The 23,314-nt window shown below is 37.5% G+C and overlaps 1 protein-coding gene across 3 annotated transcripts in view; it reads left to right on the top strand.

Moving 5' to 3' along the window:
• Positions 1-1,946: 1,946 nt before the first annotated feature.
• The window catches only part of adcy2a (adenylate cyclase 2a), a 68,344-nt gene continuing 46,976 nt past the window's right edge, over positions 1,947-23,314 (top strand). The window contains exons 1-3 of one of the 3 annotated variants that reach the window (XM_059338343.1): positions 1,947-2,180; positions 9,920-10,535; positions 14,331-14,528. In XM_059338343.1, coding sequence (XP_059194326.1) covers positions 9,987-10,535; positions 14,331-14,528 — 747 coding nt within the window. In that variant the 5' untranslated portion in view covers positions 1,947-2,180; positions 9,920-9,986. Of the gene's footprint in view, positions 2,181-9,863; positions 10,536-14,330; positions 14,529-23,314 lie in introns of those variants that run through there. The other 2 variants (XM_059338342.1, XM_059338344.1) reach the window with 2 other exon arrangements.

The raw sequence follows: 23,314 nt of genomic DNA, 5'->3' as shown, positions 1-23,314 counted from the left end.
TAAAGCACACACATTCCCTCACTCATTGCTTTTGCATTTCACACATCTTCTTTTTATTTTTACCCACATTCGTTAGTATTCAATTTTGTGTATTTATGTCAATGCTAAGGTTCAGTTGCCCACAGGATAGTGTAATCAAAATTCACAGGGGACTGAATTAGATGAAAATAGAGCCCCTGATTAGTTGTTCAGGGTAAATTAGAGAATAAAAGGTGGAGCAAGGTTAAGGAAGAATATGTCACACTTTCTGAATTGTGAATGAAGGCCCTTTTCTCTTCTGACACCATGGAGAAGCTGTGAATAATTGAAGTCATTTTCAAAGGGAAGCAGTGTGAAAATGATGGCAGCAGAAAATAAAAATCTCCACCCATAATGCAACGCTCTCTTTCTCACCCTTGCTCTGAATTTAAATACTCGCACCTTGCATGTCTTTTCCATTGTAAACGAGATGTAATTGAGAACTTACACGCAAATTGGAGGTCTTCTCTTCTCTTCTCTTCTCTTCTCTTCTCTTCTCTTCTCTTCTCTTCTTCAGGGACCTTTCACCAATGAGACAAAACAAGAAACCGAATTGGTTTGATTTTTATAAAGAACATCAAACAAGAAGGTCAATGAGTCCCTTGGCTCCTGCTGCACAAATTCAGTGATTTCACATCAAGGAAAACGGATGGGGGAATAATAAATACACCATAGAGGAGATTATTGCAGAAATTTGAGCAAATACAAGTTCAACCAAATATATAAGCCTCCTTCCTGAAGTACTATATTGTAACGTGTTGGGAGCATAGACTGTATATAAATAAGGTTGGGAGAGAGTATAGGGCGTGTTTCCCAGAATGCTTTGCAGCACTGTGTTTGACATGTAAATCAGGGTTTTGAAGCAATCTAAGTGAAAGATTGACATGTTAGGTTTGTTACACATGTTACGTTAATGTCTAGTTATTTATGTTCAATGTTATTATGGTTGTTTTAGGGATGAGTCAGAGAGCACCATTAGTGAACTTACTGATACATTTTGTGACACCCTGCCTCTTTCACTTGTATATATGTACAAAATCTACTACATGACTTCATTATGATAAAGTGATACAAAAGTTCAGAGCTCATCTCATTGCATCCTGCTAAATAACAATAGCTCACCACAATACCACTTTAGTGCTTGTCTGTTCCCCTTCAACTTTGAGCTTAGGGAATATAAATCTGATCAGTGGTGTGAATATCCTTGCAACATTGTTGGTGGTGTGCAATTGGCACATGCTTTAAAAAAAACAACAACCTTGGGCTGGTTTGGAGTGTCCAGTCAACCTGAATCCAAAAGACCATTACTTAAACAAAACTTTTTTATCATTAAAGATAGAACATTTGAATTCCGTACCATTTAACTCATCATCCTTGCAGATATTTATTATTTTTAAAAATGTAATCATGCATGAAATGCATTAATCAACTGCATTTCTATTAGAGATAATGAAGGTTAAAAGAGCTATGGAAAAATACAGTACTTTTGTCAGGTAGACACAACGGTATTCCTCTATGCACAGATAATAAGAGGTTATCATTTCATTTTGAAGTGACTGAAATTAGCAAAGTCTATTTCAAGATCTAGGTTATTCCAGATGAGATTTGACAGCCAGAAAAAGAGAATTAGATAAGGCTATGTAGACTATTGTATGTTGTGGAATGCAAATGAGATGTATCAAATTGACTGAATTAAACTATTATGACAATTACAATCAAAACCCGTTTTTTATGGAATTTCTGCTTGTTGTGGGAATTTTTTATAGCATATAGGATAGGAAAATGGCAAAAATGTAGGTTAATCCCATAAAAAAAAAAAAAAAGTTTTGTGTGTTTTGTGCAACCCTCTCACATGATTGGGCCAGCCAATCTGCCTTTGGTTTGGGGCACGAGCGCTCTCTGTCGGACAGATCTGGAAAAACCGGGAAAAACGTCAAAGTTGTGTGTGGCGTCTTGTTTTGAGTGTCCGAACGTGCACTCACTTGTCTTCAATTGTCAAGACAGGAGTTTTGGGGTATTATATTCATTGTCCGTCATTGTGGTGTTTGCACAGTGGGAAGCCAATGAAACCAGCAAGGCTAGCTGCGTGTTTTAGCTTGTGTTGCAGCGTGACTATGGAAAAAAAACACACGAAGTCGACCTTAGCATCTTCCTTTGTCCAGGTAAGACGGTGTGAAATTTTAGTGAAAATGTGTTCTCTCTCTTTACAGCTTTATATGTAGGGTGTTTTTTTGACATCTGTCCGAAATATGATTGTTTACAATATGCTGCATAATTTAAGATCCAGGCAACTTGTGACATAATTGCGAGTTTTCATTATTTTTAAGAAGTTAACCTAGCTTGGTTTGTACTTTTTCTTATGCTGGGCTTACACCAAACGATTTTCACAGTCCCAGACTAAAAACTGAAAGTCTTTAGTAAATAATAATAATAATATCATATCAAACGTGTTTGATATGATCGCAAGTCGCAGTGACGTAACACAATCAACAACCAATAGATGAGCGGCTCCAGACCGGCAGTAAAACCACTTCAACAGGAAAAAGTAACATCACAATAATGTTATAAATAAATGTATACATAAATAAGTAATAAATAATTGATGATGAATGTGTGATTAACTAAATGAAAGTTGAAAGAGCTGATAAGTATAATTATTCAATTAAACAAATAATTAAATAGGACATAAATGTATATCATGAATTCTTTTCTACAGTTTCCTTTCCTTTATTCTTCCTTATATCTATTTTACTGTAAAATAGTCACTTTTCATGTCAGAAAAACAGAAACCCCTTTTCAGCTTTGTGAGGGGGCATTTTGTGGCATCTTCTCCTCTTCTTTTTTTTTTTTTTTTCCAACACAAACCACTGCACACACAAAAATTGCATGGTAGGTAAAAAATGCTAAAGGAAATCTAGTTGTAGTCTTGTAAATAGTGATCCTGCAAGATTCACAGTCTTTGTAGAATCTCAGTCTGAGACTAGGCTGGGACTAAAAACTCTCAACAGTTGTCTTTAGATGTGAGCAGATGTGAGCTGATAGTTTTGCAGGAGTCTTTCCAAATCTTTTCAAAGTCTTCTGGTGTATAGGTAGCATTAGTCCATACAATACCTCTATAGTTACTCAGCTGAATAACTCAATTGGCTAATCGTTGCCAGGTGAACTTGGTTAGTTAATTACAACAGTCTCGTGCTGAATCTACAGTATGTCTATTCATCCCTTTGAAAACTCAGTTTCAGTTGAAATGTTGACCAGAAACAAACTGTTCTGTTGCTCACTCGTTAATAATAATAGTTATTAATAATAATCATTATAATTAATAATAATAATAGGTTGACCCCATAGGGCATCACAGGATGGGAACTGATACAGTTTTAATGATAGTAATTCCATTATTGATTTTTGCCTATCGGTATGGTTCTTTATTAATCCCCTCATTGATTTCTGATGCCCTTTTATTTCTATGAAAATGTCTTAGTGGTGCATGGAGCCAGCTTCCATATATAAAATTGCCATTTGCCAGTCTTAGAAGTTTCCAGCAGTGAAATTCATGAGTTTGATGTCATTGTTTTGCAATGCACATCAGAAAAACAGGCTGCCACCAATATAGGGAATCGATAAGCTGTATAGAGGCATATGATTGAGATGAATCGAACAATTTGAGAACCAATTCTCAACTGGAACTGGTTCTCGTTTACAATTCCTATTCACAATTACAAGTTTTTGTAGCTTTCTTCCTGATATACCTCAAAATGTAAATGTATTATCTTCCAACACTTCAATAGCTTTAATGCATATAAAAAAATAATGTAGAGGTGACAATTTGTAAGCACTTCAAAGGCAGGTTATTATTTAAAACACTTCTAATCTGTGCATTTTAATGTAGACTTCAACAAGGGAAATTTTGTGAATGAGATGTACTGTAAATCTCCAGGGTAGCAGATTTATGACAGTTTCCACTGTTATGGTCAAATGACTGGAAGGCATTTTGGCTGCTGAACGTATGAGCTGGCCCTGTAAACCTGGAGCCTCGATGCTGGATTCAGAATATTGGCAGCAGTTCAAATCTAAAATTCAATCAAGCTCTGGGTCCTCAAAATTCATGGAAACCTGTGCTGCACTTAGGCTTCGAAAGCATCAAAGATATTTTTTTAGATAAATAACTATAGACAGAGAATATCTCATTCATTATGGTCCTTGATTAATTGCAAAAGCATGCAGTAAAGCAGCTAGACAGCATGCTCAGCTGGCACACAGAAAACACAAGGCTAACTGCCGTAGCTTCAGGTGGTCTGTCTTCTTTCATGGCAGAAGCAGATCCTCACTAATTTGGTGAAAGACTTTGTGAAGTGTTTGTTTTTAAGCAAAGGCTCCCTGAGGAACCAAGGTTAAGGTGGAAGTGTCCCCTGTTGGGAATGTACTTAAATTGTCCCAACATTGAAGAAAACAACAGTGACCCTACTCACTATCCTGCCTCTGACCTTAATTTATCTGTTCGGGGAGGATGAAATATTACATAATTTCATCATTTTGAAGACCATTTTATGCCACTATATATAATGACAATATAATAGCACAATTTAATTCACACAAAAGTGTACAGACGACAAAAATAAACACTCAACAGAATACAGTTAATTCAGGTAATGTAGGCAAAAGCTGCACCGAAGAAACACATTTTATAGGACACTTGAAAGAAGAGAATTTCCCTTGAGCCAGAGACAGAAGGCAAAAAGGTTACAGAGAGGGTTTGTTGTTTCCAGGCCCCAACTTTAAAAACAAATAAAAAAAAGATTTAGAAATAGCTAGGATGCATACTTTTCTTTTTGTTGATGCAATGCAGAGCTATTCAATTGTCAAGCATATTACATATAATTGATTTTAATAACGTTAATGTACTTCCAGTGTGCACTGTGCAGCTCTATTGTCTGTACTATTTATCTATGGGATTGGGCTCTGTTTCTGCAGATACTCTATATTAAATGTCTCGGATTTAATTGGAGATTTATCCTGTCTTTCCTTAATGATGCATGTTAGGTAAATGTAAGAAATAAAACTTTTGTTAGAGCTTGAGTAGTGAACACACGCAAATTAAGATTATACTCATTCATACTCAGTCATACTCAAATTTCCTCTCCTATCTTGCCTTAACCCATAACAACCCATGGTGACACCCATGTAACAAACACTTTAAATCTTCTATAATCTCTCATATTCAGCTTTATGCTTCACCTTAACTCATTAAATCCCTAAGTGACGTATACTCAACACCCTGGTGTGGTGGTCATGTGACTTTAACAGTAAGTGACTTCTCCAAAATGTAGCTGTGACTGGGAATAGAAATTTTAAAAAGCATATTTTTTGTTACTTGGCTAAGTTTAAACCCATTTAACAATTCTAAACCGTTAATAGGGAACTGAACAAATTAAAGTCACAATTTTGATGGAGATGCAAAAGAAAGAGACACATTTTCTGCTTACAGAGACACCAATTTGCCTATTTTTTTTTCTATTTTAAAATAAGAAATATCATAAACATAAATACCATAAACGGCCAATGTAGCGTTCATATGTCACATCACAGATCTTTGGCATTTAGGGGTAGCATTTTTTTTTTTTTTTAAACATCAGAAATGTGTTTTATGTGGTCAACTTATAGAACACATCCTTTAAGGATAACTGGGTCTGGGTTCTTATGGGTTAAAATCACCAGATAAATAGTCACGCTCGCAGTTGGCCACACCCGTTTTCCCCCAAACCAAGATGGCGGTGGTCACATCCTTTTTTTTCACCGCATTATAATACAATATCCAGATCAGCAATATGATTGGGCCACACAGGACCAATAAAGCCTTTAATTATGGGCACATTAATGATGGCAACTGAATGTTCTTAATTTTTGTATTATCTTAGCTTCCCTTAACCTCCAGTTACTTATAAAACAGAAGAGGGATCGTGATCAGCTTAGGGTGATGTATTGACTGCTGGAAGCTGTTTGGCAATAAGTCAAGAGCAATTATTACTGGTGCTTCTAGAATATGGGTGGATTTGTATATGCATACTTGTGTGGGTGGTTTACATAGAAACAGACTATGGGAGGAAAAAGTGTGTCTTTTTTTCCTAACCTCCACTTAACCCTGAATGGGTCAATATCTGCCAGCTGCTTCACTACCTCTTGTGCGAATGCGTTTGCATTCATCTCTCTGCCTTCTGCCTCCCTCGCAGTCTATTTTGGACGCTGCATGCTCTTGTCACCTTGGCACAGAAGTGAACAAACAACATCACATATTTTTCTTTATGTATCATCCTTCACAATGTAATAAGTATTTTGCAGTCATTTGTCAAAACCACTTTGAAATATATATTACAATAATATAACCGTGCGTTGATGGCATCTGTCTTGCCAATAATAAAGCTTTCATAACTGAAGCCCCCCAAAAAACAAACAAACGTGTGACGGTCAAATAGACTTTGGCGCACATTTTTCGAGGGCTGAATACTTTGAGGAAAGCATCTATTTTGAGTTTGCTAACCAATATAGTGATTTTCTCTTTTTTTTTCAGTTTTTCATTATATATTGAACCTTATCATTGTTCAAAAAAATCTTGTTTCAAATGAAAACCAGACGAAATTATGGAGTTGGTTGTTTTTGAGGTTGCAACTTTTTCTTTTATTCAGAAATGTCAACTTTGGAGTAAATTGGTTACTTTTTGAAATAGAAAAATGAACGATTTATCTATTTTATTAGTAGCTGACTTGGCATTACTCAGTAACATTTAAATATAATGATGACTTGACTACTTGAGTTTAATGTAGTTTGACCAAATCACAGAATAATTGGCTATTAAATACAGAATAACTTTACTGGTGATGGGAGACCTTTTCCACAGAAGACATTTGGATTAGGAAATGCATAGGTGTTACTATTAACATTAACACTGACTCATTATATTCAATTGTATTGTTTAGTTAAAGAATCACAAAGTGTCACAATGATAATCAGTTCCACTTTAATTGTACCGTATTTGTCATCATCAAACAATTTCATGGTAACAATTTAAACATTTTCCGGATTAAAACAAATTTTTCCAGATAAAAAGACTTTGCTTTGATCAGGTTAGATGGTGTCCAACAGTCTGTGTGTTATAGTGAATTACTAGATTGCATGAATTGTTTTTATTAGTAATTTTTGTTTCATGAGCTTTTAAGTTTATATTCAAAAATATGCCTTTATGCTGCCGTTTGAGAAATGTGTCTGCATGAAAGTATTTTTCTTTTGCCTTTTTTTTTTGGTGACCATGACCATGTTACCCTACCAGGAGTACTGAATCACAGAGGAGAAGAGGACAGAAAAAAGAGATGGTTTGGTTCGTGAGAGGAAAGGTAGTAGGAAGTAGGTCGAGATGGAATAAGCATGCCAATATGGAAAATGAGATGAGGGTGAAGGAAGAGAGTAGAGGGAGGAGGGGTAAAAGAAAGGCAACCTATGGTGGAAATTATTGCATAGGGAAAGGGAGACAGTAGTTGAGGTTCAGGAAATGGAGAGAGATGTTGAAAGCCTAAGTGTATGAGAGGAATGGAGAAGAGAAAGTGACAGGTTGGATTTTAGAGATGACCGGGACAGAGTAAATGGTGTCAGGATCAGAGGGGGAAGATGAGGATTATAATGCAAGAGCAGTGGAAGCACACCGGTGGAAGATTGTATGAAAAAATGGGTGGGAAAATGTGTGAAGATAAAACAAGAGGTGAAGGCAAAGGAGATAGATAAGAGAAAGGAGGTGAAAGAAAAGGCAAAATTACTTGCAGGAAGACATAAAGATATGGAAAGAGATAAAACAATGTAGTGCAGGATGGGTGCATTTCTTTTCTCTTTTTTTAACTGCTGCCCACCAGAGTTTATAATAAAGACATTATCATTATCATCTCCAACATCAACTGTACTTGGAAGGAATCAATCTAATGTTTAAAAAAACTATTGAGTGTCACGCTATGATGACATTTGCTTCCGGTTATAAATTGATAATAAAATCTACAAAATAGATGCCCATACTAATTAAATCAGATTAGATGAAGCTGTAATGATCACCGAGGGGGAAATTGGGTCTTTGTAGGAGCAGAAAAAGTGATATAGATAAGACTAGAGCCAATGCAGAGTATAAAAGCTAACATAATAATCACAGCAAAATGCATTGAGAGAACAATTAATTGATCGTGTGTTTGTTGCAGACTCGTAGCTTTTACAGATGCAGTGAGCAGATGTTTCTTGTTTCACCTCTCAAATCAAAAGCTTTATTAGTCTTCCTTGCTGGTGGGGTGTCCTGTTGTGGGTTGATGCACTCATTTTTAGGTATCAGTGTAGTGGACTTCAGCTCACACCCTAGTTAACCAGGAAATTTTGATATTCTGTTATAGCTTATATCTATATAGCTTCTAATTTCATACAACATAGCTATATAGCTTATAATTTCATACAACATTAGGAAATAAACCAGAGCTTAGATACCACTAGGACTAAGTATGAAAGGGAAAATATTTCTCCAACATAACATCAAAGTATGATTGGTCTATGAAGGGTTAGCTGCTTTTTTTGAGTCCCCCGTCTGTTGGTAGAACTGATACAATCTCTTGGATGAATGGCAAATGAAATGTTGCATAGGCATGGTGAGCAGAATGGCTCTGTACATTGACAAGTATGTTTTTTTAAATGTGCATTAAATCATTTTTTAGACTATAGAACCTCAAATGCAAGGCAAGCAAATTTAAAACACTTAACTGGTCAACTCTTCTCCAGTACCAAATGTTTTCAGCAATCTTTATAACGGTGGTCACCTTCAAAGGACTTAAGAATTTTGTGCTTTTGCCCCAAATTTCTGTTCTTAGAAAAATGTTTTAGAAGTAGTTGAAGGCTAAATAATTTGACTTATGGTATATTCAATAGAAGGAGACAGCCAGGTGATGTTGAGTTATGTTAAATAGAAAAACAATGCAATCTTCTGCTCAGCCTCTCAATCATCCTGGCAATAAAAACAGTCGATCTGTGTTTGGAAGCTGTTAAGTGACTGTCCACCCACTTAATTACATGAATGAAGGTTACAAAATAAATGTACTGGCCCAGCATGAACTCACAAACACACAAGTGACAGCCTTTAAATATTCTCTATGAAAATTAATATGCACAATTACGATTTATCGCTTTGTACTTGTACTGCAATTTAAACTCAGCACTTAATTGAGGTAGTTCATGTTGTGAGGGGATTAAAGGAATCTGGAAGTCATCATTTATTCATCTCTGTAAAAGCAGCACTTTGGCTAGCACCACTTTCATCATGTTTTGGCTGGCCCCTGTGTGTGTGTGTGTGTGTGTGTGTGTCTCGAGTCAGTGCCTGTGCGTCATTGCATGTGTGTGCATAATATGTGTGTGCCTGTTTTATCAACATTCTTTTTGCCTGCTTTCTGAGCTGCTTATCCAATGATGGAAGGAGTTAAGATTCATCTGCTAAAAACCACTCAGTTATGAGACACAATCCTACCGGTAAAATGAAATTACATCAAGTAGTTTTGATCAGGCTTTGTTAACCTTTTTTTTTTAAGTTGACATTTTTTTCAAAGTGACCATAATCATAATCACCTACGAGATTGAGCTCAGTTACTGAAATTGAAAGTGTTTTCCAAATTCTGACTTTGCATTAATAATACATAATGCATACTGCACAAATGTCAGTGGCATAATCTCTCCTCTCTTTTTCTTCTCTCTCTCTCTCTCTCTCTCTCTCGCTGTCTCTCTCTCGCACTCGCTGACTTCTCCCTGCTGCTGCACCTTCTTTTTCCTCCTCCCCTCCCCCTTAGCCCTCTCCCTCCCCTTTCCCTTCACTTCCCTCCCACTTTTCTCTCTCACTCTAAAGAGCCCTCAGTCTCTGCACTCCTCTTCATTTCCCGCTCCAACATGTTGGCAGGAGGAGAAAGAGGAGGATGCTGCGCTCTACCCTCGGTGCGTTCTTGCCACCTCTGCGGCCAGCGCACGCTGCCTCTGACTCAGACTCAGCCTCAGCTTTCAGTTGTCTGCGCCTGAGGGACTTAAGACAGGAGGTGGAGGAGGAACCAAAGGATACGCTTGAGATCAGGAGCTCTCACACCAGGGTCCCCAAAAGGGACAACAACAGCAGGAGAGCAGAGCAAAGCAACTGCTCCTCATCTGTGGTGGAAACTACTAATACCTCAGCAGGGACCACCTCTTCTGCCTCCTCTAGTTTCCCTCCCTCCTCTTCCTCCTTCTTGGCTCCAAGATCCATGTGGCAAGAGGCGATAAGGAGGAAGCGGTATCTCCTGGACCGGACAGGGGAATCTGCTGAAGGGGCTAAAGGAGGAGGAAGAGGTCAGGAGAAGAGAAGAAGGTCCCCAGATTGGCTGTATGAGTCCTACTACTGTATGAGCCAGCAGCATCCTCTGATTGTGTTTCTGCTGCTCATAGTGATGGGAGCCTGCCTGGCTCTGCTGACTGTGTTCTTTGCTTCAGGACTGGTAAGCTGCTCTTTTAAAACATGAAGAAACACGCACACAGATGCATTATGCAAATTAAAAAAGTAAGAAACAACAAACAGCCGGGGCCACACAAACATTAGGATGGCAATATGTGCAGGAAATTCCTTTCTTGTGTAAGCTCTGTAAACAGTGTGGACGGGCATATTTCGGCACATGTGGTGCACACACACACAAACTGGATTTTCACATTTTCTGTAAGAGTGCATAGAAATAGGGTCACGCAAAGTAGCTTGCCAATCATGTGCACACAAACACACAATCACAATCCGCTGGCTTGTCAAAAACAATACATGAGCCCCCCTCTCATAATCTCAGATACACATACAGACGTGCACACACATACAGGCGTGCTTGTCCAACACCTATGTGCACGCACACTCTCACAGCATGTGGACCTCATCGCAGCACTAATGTGAAGAGAAGGGTGAGATAAAAGTGAGGGGGAAATAAGGGGCTTAGTTATGGTCTGCGCTCATGGTTGACTGAACTACAGAAAGGAGATCCATTTCCCTCTGTCACTATTTTGACAGGGTTATCTTTGCTTTAAAAACCTGAAAATTCATTGCAGTGAGAGCAAGGCATTATGTAAACTAAACATTCTGAACTAAAATTGAAAAGATGCATTAAAAGAAGGAAATAATATTTACAACATAAAGCAATATGAATACAATCTAATGGTTGGTTTTATATATTATATGATATACCAACATAACCTTATCAAAGATTATAACATTTTTGCATTAGGAGAGTGCCTCTCCCATTTCCTGTCTCTGCTGAGTCTGCTATTAAGAAGGGATTAGTCTAAAAAAAAAAAAAAAAGAGACCGAGTGAGACAGAGAGAGCCCTGATAAAAATCACCAGAACTGAAACTGAATGAAAGCCAAATTAAAGGTTTTGCTTGGTGAAATTTGTTTTGGTGAAACCAACAGATGGTGGGGTCAGTACCATCAGTGATTGGAAAGCCAGCCATTGTACTTATACATGCAACTCAAACAAAGCAAAACATGATGCCTAAATAGTCACCAAATGAAGTCCTTATCTAAAAGCTATGAAGGGACGGCAATTTTTGATGAAGCATATTTAATCTGGCAACTTTTCCGAGTTTATTGTGTTTGACCAACCTTCTGTACACTGCTTTAATAATCACAATGATTATTTAATTATAGTCTTGCACATGGGGAGGTATTTAAGTGGTTAATCATCATTCATTAGTATTTTGAGTAAATTACGTAATTGATAATTTGACTTGATCCAGCTGGCAGTATTTGTGTAAAAGCTGTGATAAAACTTGAAAGTGCAAGTTAACCAGCAAGTGTTAATGTAGAGTTTGAAACGTGGCTGCTCCAGAATTGTAAAGAAGGTCTTTGAAATATTTTTTATCTATTATAGTTTAATGAAAATATTTCCCTACAATCAGGCATAAAGAATATAGTTCTGCCATGTTTTTGTGGGCTCATGATGAACAAGCATCTCAGTAAATGCCTTTTCCTGTCAGGGCACTGCTCCGTCTATCTGTCCCATCCTCTTATCTTTCTGCTCTATCCCTGTGCTGGATAGGCATGACTTTTGCTACTCCCATGTTTTTTTCCCCCTCCATCATCCCCTATTTCTCTACAATTTCGTGTCAGTGTCATCTCTCACCTCCTCATATTTCTGTCCCTCTTTTATTTGTATCCTATCATCCCTCCATCCTGCTGGCTGGCTGACCTAAATCCTGTGCTGTTTTGGAGCTCTGCTTTGGGCGAGACAAACTCTCTGTGGCTCTCTGCAGCCACACATATCCTCTCCTGTCCCAGTGCATTGACTGTGAGCATGAGAAAGAGACAGAGGGACGGTGGGGGTGGGGGGCTAAAGGAGGAGAAAGGGAGAGATTGAGAGGAGGAGGGCAAATGCAAAGAGCACCGTGAAATAGACTGGCATAAAAACATTTTGATGGTTAGGTCGCTTTGGAAATGATGGAATGAATTAAAATGTGTTTTTGTGATTACTGACTGCAGTAAATAAAAACAACACATTCCATTTTAATGTAACAGCATGCATGCATAATATTTTCAACACTAGTTTAAAGGAGAAGTTGAAAATAACCAATTCATTAATTTTGATTATGCAATGGACATTACATTGTGGATGTTTGTTTTATTTAAAGCTCAAAAATAAAAGGGAGACCAAGCAAAGCTGTCCTTATAAGTGAGGATAGCTTGTCACTGAGAACTGTGTTCCTTTAGTGAGCAAGATTCAACAAATGACCAGCCCTGTTAAACAAACAAAAAAGTTCAGTATTCACTCATAACAATCTGACAATCTGGCTATTTGGGCTTGAATTTAAATGGAAGTTTGATTGATAGATTAGCAGCTTGTCCGACCTACACAGCCAAATGTGCCAGTGAGGATGTGACTCATCTGCCTACTTGTCCATATCCTTGCCCATTTACATCTCCTGTCACACTACTGGAAAAGCAATAATGGGATGAAACCTGGCAAAGGCAGGCAGCACAAACGACTCGTTTCGCTGTGCTATCCTCCTTCATGCACCTTGAAGAAACTCCTGAAATTTTTATTAGAACTTTCAGATCTAAGTGTGTTTCAGAAAGGCAGCAGCGAATCCATTATGGATGTGGCTGCAACTTTGCTACTGGTTAACACGAGGGACTTTTGAGCTTTTTTCCCCACTCCATAAGATGTTCTTTCATTATAAAGGTTTCTTCCACTTTTACAGCTATCGATTGAGAAAAGGATATGGATCCCTGGCTTGTACTTTCAGCCATATTGACCTACTTTTAACCTTAGGTGTTACTGTTTGACCATACCACCGTAGAGTCTATACTTGATGATTTTACTCATTGTGGTGATGGATTCTTATGTTTTGCATGTATTTATATTTAAGCCGCTATTGTAAATGTTACTTTATTGAGCCATATTTATGAATACTTTAAAATGTCATAGAAAAGAAAATATACTGTATATGGAGTTTTAAAAGTGAAAGTTAATGATAAAGTTGAACTGAAAGCATTAATTATTTAGACTTTCATTTACATTTGTTTTCTTCTACATTCATTTTACCCTCATATTTATATATTTCTTTTTTCTCAGTCTTAATCCTATCCCCACCAAAATGTTACCTAATGAAGACCAATTTCATCAGACTTTTCGGTGCCGTGCCACATTGAACTCATTATGCAAATAAACTTCTCCCTTTTTGTCCACTGTCGCTTTACCTGTTTAAAAATCATATAATTTTTTGTGATTTGACATTTCACAGTCTGCCATTCCTTATGATTCTCGTCAATCTTTTTGTGGGTCAAACTAAAAGTTAAATGTAGTGAAGTATAAACAGAGCAAAGAGGCGTTTGTTTCATCTTGACTTTTCTCTAAGATTACATCTAGCAAAGAGTTGTCTTAGTAGTGACACCTTGTGCTTAAAAAAGCAAAGAAATCACATGAGAATGTGTTTTATTCTCTGTTTGGTGCTTCTATGGGTGAGTCACATGTCTGCCTTGGTTGTTTGTATTTTCAGAAAACTAAAGAGGAAAGATGGGGCTGGAGGAGTGGCTTTTTATAACACAGTTAGGCTGTTCCATGCCTCCTCGAGAAGTCTGTGTCTTCTAAATTTGCTGCTTTTCTTTATTCATCTCTCTCAGGCAAACCTAGTTTTCCCTCTAATTAATTATTCCTCCTTTCTCTGATAAATTACATATCTCTTCCCCCCTCTCTTGAATTGTCTGTCTACGTGTCTCCCTGCTTCTCTCTTATGCTTTTGCTTTTGGTCTTTTTCAGAACATTGAGGACCACGTGGCCTTTGTAATCACTGTGCCCACGGCGCTGGCTATCTTCCTGGCTGTTTTTGTACTTGTCTGCATTGAGTCCATCTTCAAGAAGCTTCTACGTGTTTTTTCCCTGGTCATCTGGGCCTGCTTGGTTGCCATGGGTTACCTTTTTATGTTTTCTGGTGGGATTATCTGTCCGTGGGATCAGGTAAGACACAGATGTTTCCTGAACTTGATGTATTTATTAGAGGAACATGTGTGATTCATTGGTTTCTCCTTTTTTATTTGGTAGTATTACAGATTTAGTACAACAGATTGTAAATGACAACTTGGAATATTCAGTATAGTACATGATTCACTCTTGTTCTCTTGAAAATGTAATGCTTCAGAGTTTGTCAACATACTGAACATGGGTCAATTGTTAATACATAAGGGATAAAATAGAAATATATAGGCCAGTGGATTTTGGATGTTGCTGATGCATGTGTGTTTTAAGTTTAAGTGGGCATAAGCCCAGCCATATGCATACCTTGATCATTTCCACTTGTCAGAGGACATATTAATCTACAAATATGACATTAACGTCCATAAAAGATTCCCTTGATGGACAGAAATCAGCATGATATCTGGTAGGAAGAGGAGCTAGACATTTGACTTGGCGTTTTATTCATTCATTTTCTCTTCTGCTTAAGTTGGCTTCTACCGAATACCTAAACATATACAGATGGTCTCCAGACTAAATGTTTTTAAGTCTTTGAGAGCATATGAAGTGTAGATTATCTCTCATCTGTAGAGTGTAGTTACAAACATGGATAAATGTGAAACAAGATTTAGGGATTCAGAGGGCCTGGATAAAAATCTCCTAAAGCTTTTATTTCATCTCTTGTGATTTCTGACCTACATTCTAAAACAGGGTGTCCTAAGTTTTTGGACTGATCGCGCACAAGCTTGAGTGATTCCTGACATTTCATCATGTTTTATTTTTTTGGTCTTTTACTTCATGCTTCTGCCCCAATAAGTGTTGCAAAAGAAAGTAAAAATGAAAGAAAATATTGTAAAAACTTGAGCGATAATATGATATATTAAATGTATAAAAACTGCATATTTATAGTGTGAGGTCTGGCCATTATGTGTCTACAGCTGACTCTGATCCTTTCAAGAAAAATACCCCCCATTAAAAATCATAAATGTATCCAATTAAAAACGACAATCGATTGTTGTCATATTAAAAAAAAGCAGTTAATATTTAATTTGCTGTCAGTAAGGAAGAGCAAGGAATTTATATCTATTAACATGGCTTAGAATAGCATTCATTGTAGTAGAGAATTGAAAAGGAAGAATGAAGAGTGAGAGGGGAAAAAAAAGAAAAGGTTTGTGCTTGAACCTTTGTTTGAACCTTTTCATATTATTTTTTTTTATGCTTTTTACTAGAACAGCTACATTGAAAGTACATAATTTGACTTGATTACTACCACGGCCACAGCCAATTAACATGGGCCTAAATGCATGAATGCAGCTACCTGGAATAATAATAATAATAACTTAAATTTATGTAGCGCCTTTCAAGAAAGCTTAACAATACAATTCTTCATAGTACTTTATGATTAGAAAGCCACATTTCAGAGTTACACTTGTGGAAAAAGTGCAGTCCGAAAAGTGGCAGTCAGCTGGTACGAAGAAAGCCTGCGTGATATGTTGTGTGAAACTGCTGTAAATCAACTCGTATAAATCAATACATCTTTCTTTTTTTTGGGCCATGCATTTATCAAACGTATTCAGCACTACTGCAGGCTTGCTGATTATGTCCCATGTGGCTCTCTCAATACCATGCAGCAGTATGAGTCAGAATGAATAAAAATTGTTCATCTGAAACCAATTTGCCCATAAAGTTGTATAGACTATCTTTGCGTATTAAAGCACTGGGGGACTTTTCAGCATTTTTCCTCACTCCATACTAGTTCTTTCAGTATAAAGGCTCTTTCCGTTTTTTTGATTGAGAAAAGGATCTGGATCCCTGTTGTACAGATTCAGCAATATTGAAATAATTTTAACCATAGGTGTTTGACCATAGCACTATAGAGTCTATAATTAATGATTTTACACATTGTGGTGATCAACCATTAGTTATGACCAGATTTTATAAGAGCTTGATTCTTATGCATTCCATGTATTTATATTTTTAGCCCGTATTCTAAATGTGCTTTTATTGAGTCATAGCATATAACAAACAGCATCTTCATTGCGTCCTGCAACAGGGTTCATTGAAAGCAGCACAGTACATTAGGTCTTCAAGCTTCAAGCGTTTGAAAGCTGTACTCATTCAACAGTATTTGTTAAGACACATGTCTAGTGTGGTCTAATCTATCACAGCGAGGTAGCTAAAGCCATTACGGCTCTATGGCTGCTGCATTTTAGCCATGTTCATTGAGACATTATTGCTAACAGACATTGCTCTCAATGGGTTATAGGGGCTTCCTGCTATATTATAGATTAGGTAAAGGACCCATTAGAGTTCACTCATTTCTCCACCTTAGAGTACAGTATGTTCAGTATACTTTAATCTCATTTACCACTGGGAGGAACAGGTATCAGTGAAATGAATGTGAGTCACATCTCTCCTTTCTTGCAGTCGGTAATGAAAAGGCTTTGAATATTATATATATATGTGGTGTTTGCCAATAACCCAGGATAAATGAAAGAGAGTATTATCATTCTATTAGCCTGCACTGGGATTTTTAGGCCTCCCTTAAGACTCACTAGTCACATTACTGAAATAAATATTTTTTCGACCAGCAGGATCTCTTTTTGATATTCAGCTTTCTTGCTTTATAGCCCCATCTTGTAGACCCACACAGTCCTTTCTGCCATATGTTAACCAAAAACCATTAGCTGATTGGGTAAAGTTGTCCCCTTATTTTAACCAACCAATTTTTACTATGAACCAAGTGATATTTTAATTGACAAATTGCATTTCTCAACCTATGAGGATGACACACTTTGTTGAAATGTATTGACAGACCTGTAAACCATCATAGCTGAATAACAAGCCACTATAGCAATGAGGTGCAATTCACATCTGTCACATAGAGATTTGTATTTTCTTTAAACTGACATAGAATGTTAGGTGAGTTATTGATGATGAGGTTGACTACAAATAGCAGGGACATGCCAGTAGTGCTTTGAAGGTGACAGAATGACACTTCAAGGCAGACTTGACTTTAAGATGATTCAAAATGGTAAAATAGTGTACTGGATTCAATTTGTAAATCTGCAGGAGGGACAGCAAAGAAGTGATTATTTTAATCTACAATTAATTTGCACAAAGAAATGCCATTGATCTCTCAGTCAGTTCCTGCCAGTGATACTGATGTTTTCAGCTAAAACAGTATTCCCATGTCAATAACACTCAGTAGTTGAGCCGTAATGCTAGAGAAAGAGGATGTATCAGAGCCAGATGCTGCCTCTGGACCACCCGAGAAGCAGAGGAGGATAGGATTTGACCCAGTTTGGAGAAAAAAGACTATTGTCAAGCTAACCATCACACACATCTCTGTGTTTAAACCAGCTGCCCCTAAAGATGGTGACAGACATGAGCAGAATACTTGGAAAGTATAACAGACGTAGTAACACTCACAAAGTAATGTCTGGAAAATGATTTAATTTTTTTCTTTTCTGAATAGTGCAGTGGCCCAATCTGACTGAAGCATAGGAAGACTAGCTCTGTCGTAGTCAGCGCTTTTTTACTCCACTGTGTCTTTACATAGAAAAATATTTGTATGCGGCTACATTTATGTTCTGAATGCTGTATAAAGCACCTTTCAGTTCAGTATTTTTATTTCTGCTTTCGCAGTGTATGAGTCTGCTTTTGCCGTGGAGGTCCAACAGAATTAAATCCACGACTATTTTGGATCCCAACCTAGAGTAAAATTCGAAGGCATTGCCCTTCTTAATGTTTTAAGGTCTTCCACTTGTAAGCCTGGACTTGAAGCATGCTGAGCATTTGCTAATCAGCCAATTATATTAATAACCAAGTCTTTGAATCTATGGTCACCCCGGTGTTACTGTGCAGTTGCTAAGTGGATATCTGCACCAGAATAAATGGAGGGAGGTGAAGTAAAAGTCAGAGTTAATTAAATGCTCTCTGTGCTGTAGCGAGGAGGTGGCTCTAAGAAGTAGGGGATTGAAACAGTGATTAGAGGGAGGGCTTCATGCTCTCCCACCACCTCACCTGTCATGTATAGCTCTAAGCTCATTAACCATGATGGCTTTTATCCCATGCCATTCATACACGTGCTGTTGCTAGTCAGTCGATGAAAATGTTACTTCCCCTTGTCACGATTTTAAATCAAAACACCAGAAAATAGTGACAACTAAATGACCTGTAGACAAGTTGCTAAGATACCAGCATTCGAAGTATTGGGCTTTATGCAACTGACTTAATTGTCTGAATAATTAACAAACATTCTGAAAAGCGGTCAGGCGCAGGAAAAAAAGTCAATAAAGGTGGAGATATGAATGCATAATGATTTTTAAATCTAAAAACCTCTCAATATGTGAGCATTCCTTTCTTATTTTAATTAGAGCATCAGAGTTTTAGGTTTGTGGTTTGAGTGTTAGTTTACCATTTAAATGGAATGTACTGCAATCGTATAGAAATGTCTCCACTCTCCTCTTTGTGGGTTTAGTCTCATAAATGTTGTCTTCCAACAAACGCAATGTACACTTTGACACACTTGCAGACAACTGCGTAGTCAAGACAGTGCTTGCTATGCTATGCAGTGGATTATGAAGACTAATCTTCAGTATAATCTATTTTGTTACAAAATCAATCTGAATATGTGTGGTATGTTTGTGTACAGCTCAACTCTGTTAAACTTAAAGCAGCCAGAATTAATATTTCAGCAGCTAAAGAACAAGATGTTTCCCTCAGGAGCTGGTTGAAACCAAAAACAGAGCTAGAAGACAGTGAGTTTTTGACTTATTTCTATCAGGTGGCAGAAAACTGGACTCCAAATAAACAATAATGGTACTCCGTAATGGCTAGATGTGTATATAATAATCAACTGTTTTCCAACAAGTTCACCAAGACAACTTTAAAGGTGCTCAAAACTTGTTTTCACTCCCACCAGATGTAAAGTAAATCAATATTTGCAACTCTGAAATGCAAATTTGTCCAGCTTACTTTCTGGAATTAGAGGAAATCAAAATACAGGAAGCCTTAATATCACATTTTCCGCACCACCCAAATTCATTTAACCCTTTATATAAATAAAGTACAAATTTTTCCACCAAAGACATGAAGCATGGTTTGCAGTCAGCCATGAGACAGAAGGGAAATGGTACGAATATGTCCCCCTGAGTGAACTGTATGAATGTCCTGTTACTTTTAAAAGGGCATGCAAAAGAAATTGTCTGGTGTGACTGGGAACTAATGCCAAACAAAGCAGCTGTCTTTAGGGAACGTTATTTATAGAGACAAAAAGCAATAGACTGGAAAATAACTCATGAAAATCCTATGAAATCCTTTTTGAGATGTCCATCAAGGGGTTTTCAAACGAAGTATTTCTGCTATGTAGGGTTTCTGCATGACATGAAGGGCATGACGAAATACTAATGACATACTTACCAAAAGAAAATAAAAGAAAATGTGTTGAAAGTGTTAAAATGTCTTGAAGGCTTCATCTTTCATTAATGTAGTGGTTTGTTATGCAGGATGTGATCATCATGTGATCATCTCCCCATCTCAACTTGTTTCGTAGACGCATTTTTGGTGAATGATTGCGGTCCATGTTAATGTTACTGACAAATGCACTGCATTAACTCTGACTGCTTTACAAAGTCTAGCCTTGTTTCGTCAGTAAAATGGTCGAGTGGGAAGCTGCCGCAGTAGGAAACGTTTGGTTTGCATTAGCAGCTACTTGATATAGCATTTTGTTCTATTAACCATCAGCTAATGGAATCTAATTTAGTATTTGTGCAGTGGTAATTTAATATTGACAGATGATTAGTTATTTTTCAATATGCAGTTTATTTTCTTTTTCTTTTTTCTTTTTATAGCAGTGATGGCATTTTTAAAAGTCTTTTATTAAGCTTGTGCTTTTTCTGATATTAATCCCGTAGTCAATTGTCGACAACAGGGACATGTCCCACTTAGTGTCTGTTTAGATATGTTGCTTTACTTCTTTAAAATGCAACACAACAGTATAAAGTAAAATATAACATATTTGATAGTAAATGTGTGAAATTATCTAAAAAAAATGTAAAGTTGTAAAATATAAGTAAAATTGATCATGTCATAAATAAAAGCACCATGACAAGGTACAATGCTACAGTTGGGAAAACATATTGAAGCATAGGTGAACTGTAATTGGAATAGTGGTTGTCAAGTGGTATAGAAAGGTGGATCTTAAAGGTTAAAGTGTTTCAGAAACTAGCACAGAAGTGGTTTTGAATACGTTGGTACTATTACAGTGAGAAAATCTGTTATGTGACAAAAGGGCCATTGGCCTCTCCACTTTATGTCCCTGGGAATTTAGCATTCTTGTCTTTGAGAAGAAGGGAAGGTGAGGTCATGTTAATGCATATTAGTTTCCAAAAAGCCCTTGCATGCTAGCAAGCTAACTGGACTTCTTAACTGCAACAAATAAAACATGGCTTGGGTAGCTTAAATTGAGTCCAGATGAGATTGAGTCCAGGCACTTATCATTTAATATATTTAAATTACATGCCTGCTCTGGTTTAAACAAATTAGTAGATTTCCCAATTGTCAAAATAACAAAACTATCTGAATTTACTTCCTTCCATAGAAAGACAGTAAGACACAAGATGGGTACATTACAAACTACACTGTCAGTACAGTACACTGTCAAGTAAAAGAAATAGCAGCAAGGCTCCAAATATTTCCTCAGTTGTCTTGTGCTCCATCTCCACTCTCCCAGAGTTGAATGGTATATAGTACACTTTCCATTTTCAACCCTGAAATCAATTGGATGCTTATCCTCTCCCCACAAAGCCCTTAGTGTTTGCTGACGGTGGGGAGATGGGCTTATCAGTGTGGTCCAGCCTCTACCCCTCACTTAGAGATGCCTGGACCCGCCTCGTCTCCTCCTTTCCATCTCTCTTTGTCTCTCAAACCCTCCCTGTCTCTGTCACACACATGCACAGATGCACAGGCCCTCTCTTTTGTGGTCATACAGCCAGGCTCATTAGGCTTTAGGACAGAGGAGGTGCAGAAAGCAAGTTGAAGTGAAGGAAGAGGCGTGCCGTGTTGGAGTAGTTAAGAGGGTAGATGGCAAAAATAGGACAGGACTAGGGGGTGATATAAAGTCCAGAGAGAGAGAGGGGCATGGAGTGATTGCAAGGTTATATGTAAAAAAAAATAAAAATTAAAAAAAAGTAACTGAGCCATTTATTTTAGATCAGGTTAGAGTTTTGATTCTAGGTCAATGAATTGTGAAGATGACAAACCAAGCAGTTTAGCTGAATGTTCAATCTCTATTGCATTTAATTCTGCATTTTCACTATAAATCACCGAATCTGCCTGAGTGTTTAGATTTAGTGAGTATAGCTAGAATTGAGCATATCTGTCTTCCTTAGGGTTAAATAGCAGGCACAAGCTCACATAGACACGCACGCACGCGCACACACACACACACACACACACACACACACACACACACACACACACACACACACAAACTCCACATTGTAAATCTAGCCTGTAAACTAATCTCTACCACAGACTGTAGACTAAAAGCCTGATGTAATCTGACACTCCATCTCTATAATTTGTTTTATGAACCCTCTTTCGTGTCATTATCAAAGAACTGATTCATGGGGCAGAAGCAGAGTTGACTGAACCATGATGGACCACAAAAAAGCCTTGTCCACTTAAGTGTCAGAGAGTGGGTCCTTATGTGCTTGACTTAACCACACTGAAGGAAGCGCCTCACTGTTTTATTACTACATCAAGTATTAAGTATGCAGGGAAACTCAGTAGGTGTCTCTCCCCCTGCAGCCTCTCCATTATCCTTGGTATAGTTGCATGACTCAGTAGCCGCATTGGATTTCAGAGCATTCATTTAGAAAAAGGCTTTATGGACTCTAAGCAAATTACGTTGCTGTGCTAAATGACATTTGTCAGCAATTAACAGCTCTCTCTTGTATTATGGAGTAAGTTAATACTTAACTCTCTTCTGACGTTGTGAATTAATAACACATTTCTTAATGATCCACAGAGGAGAAAACACAATATAGTCTGGTGCTTGTGGATTCAGTCACTGAATTGTTTACCAGATTCAAACAGTATTAAGTTTAGCCTCAGAACTGGTGGCATTTTAGTTGGAGCCTTCTGCATCTGTTCTTATTCTGCACTTGAATCTATTTTTAGATTTCATATTTATTGTGTATTTTAAAGCATTTCTAGCTCTGTAGGGATTTGACAAGGCCAAAGCTTGAGTACACTTGCCATATTGCAAAAATATTACAGCCACTCTCATAATTTAAGGTTTCTCTGACCCAGAATGAGGAACACTAAACCATTTACAGCACCTGCACTGTCTCACACCACCCTCAGGACTCTTTAATTCATTAACTGTCTACTAGTCACCCCTGTTTAGTTTTTTTCACCTCAGCTAGTCACCAGACACACCTGTCCAAAGCACTTTTTTGTTTGCTTTTCTCTATAAATAGAAGAGTAGTCATCTTTCTTTTTTTTGACAAACTGTTACTGTTCCTGCAACCACTATTCAATTTATAGCTTCTAAAACATTGCATTTGGATCCTAGCTGTTGCTAACATTACTGTACCAAAACAATGTAGGAATAAAATAAGGCTGTGCCCAATTAAAGCTTGGTCAGGCAGATGAAATTAGAAGATTAGAAGCAGTTAGTGTCCTGCAAATGCAATGTTTCAAACCAGACCAGCACATAGGAAGTACAGATGGATGAATTATAATTACCTTTGCTCTCAGAGCCATAGTCCACTAAAACAGTA

This window comes from Centropristis striata, chromosome 8 (assembly GCF_030273125.1).
Source record: "Centropristis striata isolate RG_2023a ecotype Rhode Island chromosome 8, C.striata_1.0, whole genome shotgun sequence".
Classification (NCBI taxonomy): domain Eukaryota; kingdom Metazoa; phylum Chordata; class Actinopteri; order Perciformes; family Serranidae; genus Centropristis; species Centropristis striata.
Note: the sequence above shows the minus strand (reverse complement) of the source record. Positions and strands in the feature narration are given on the sequence as shown.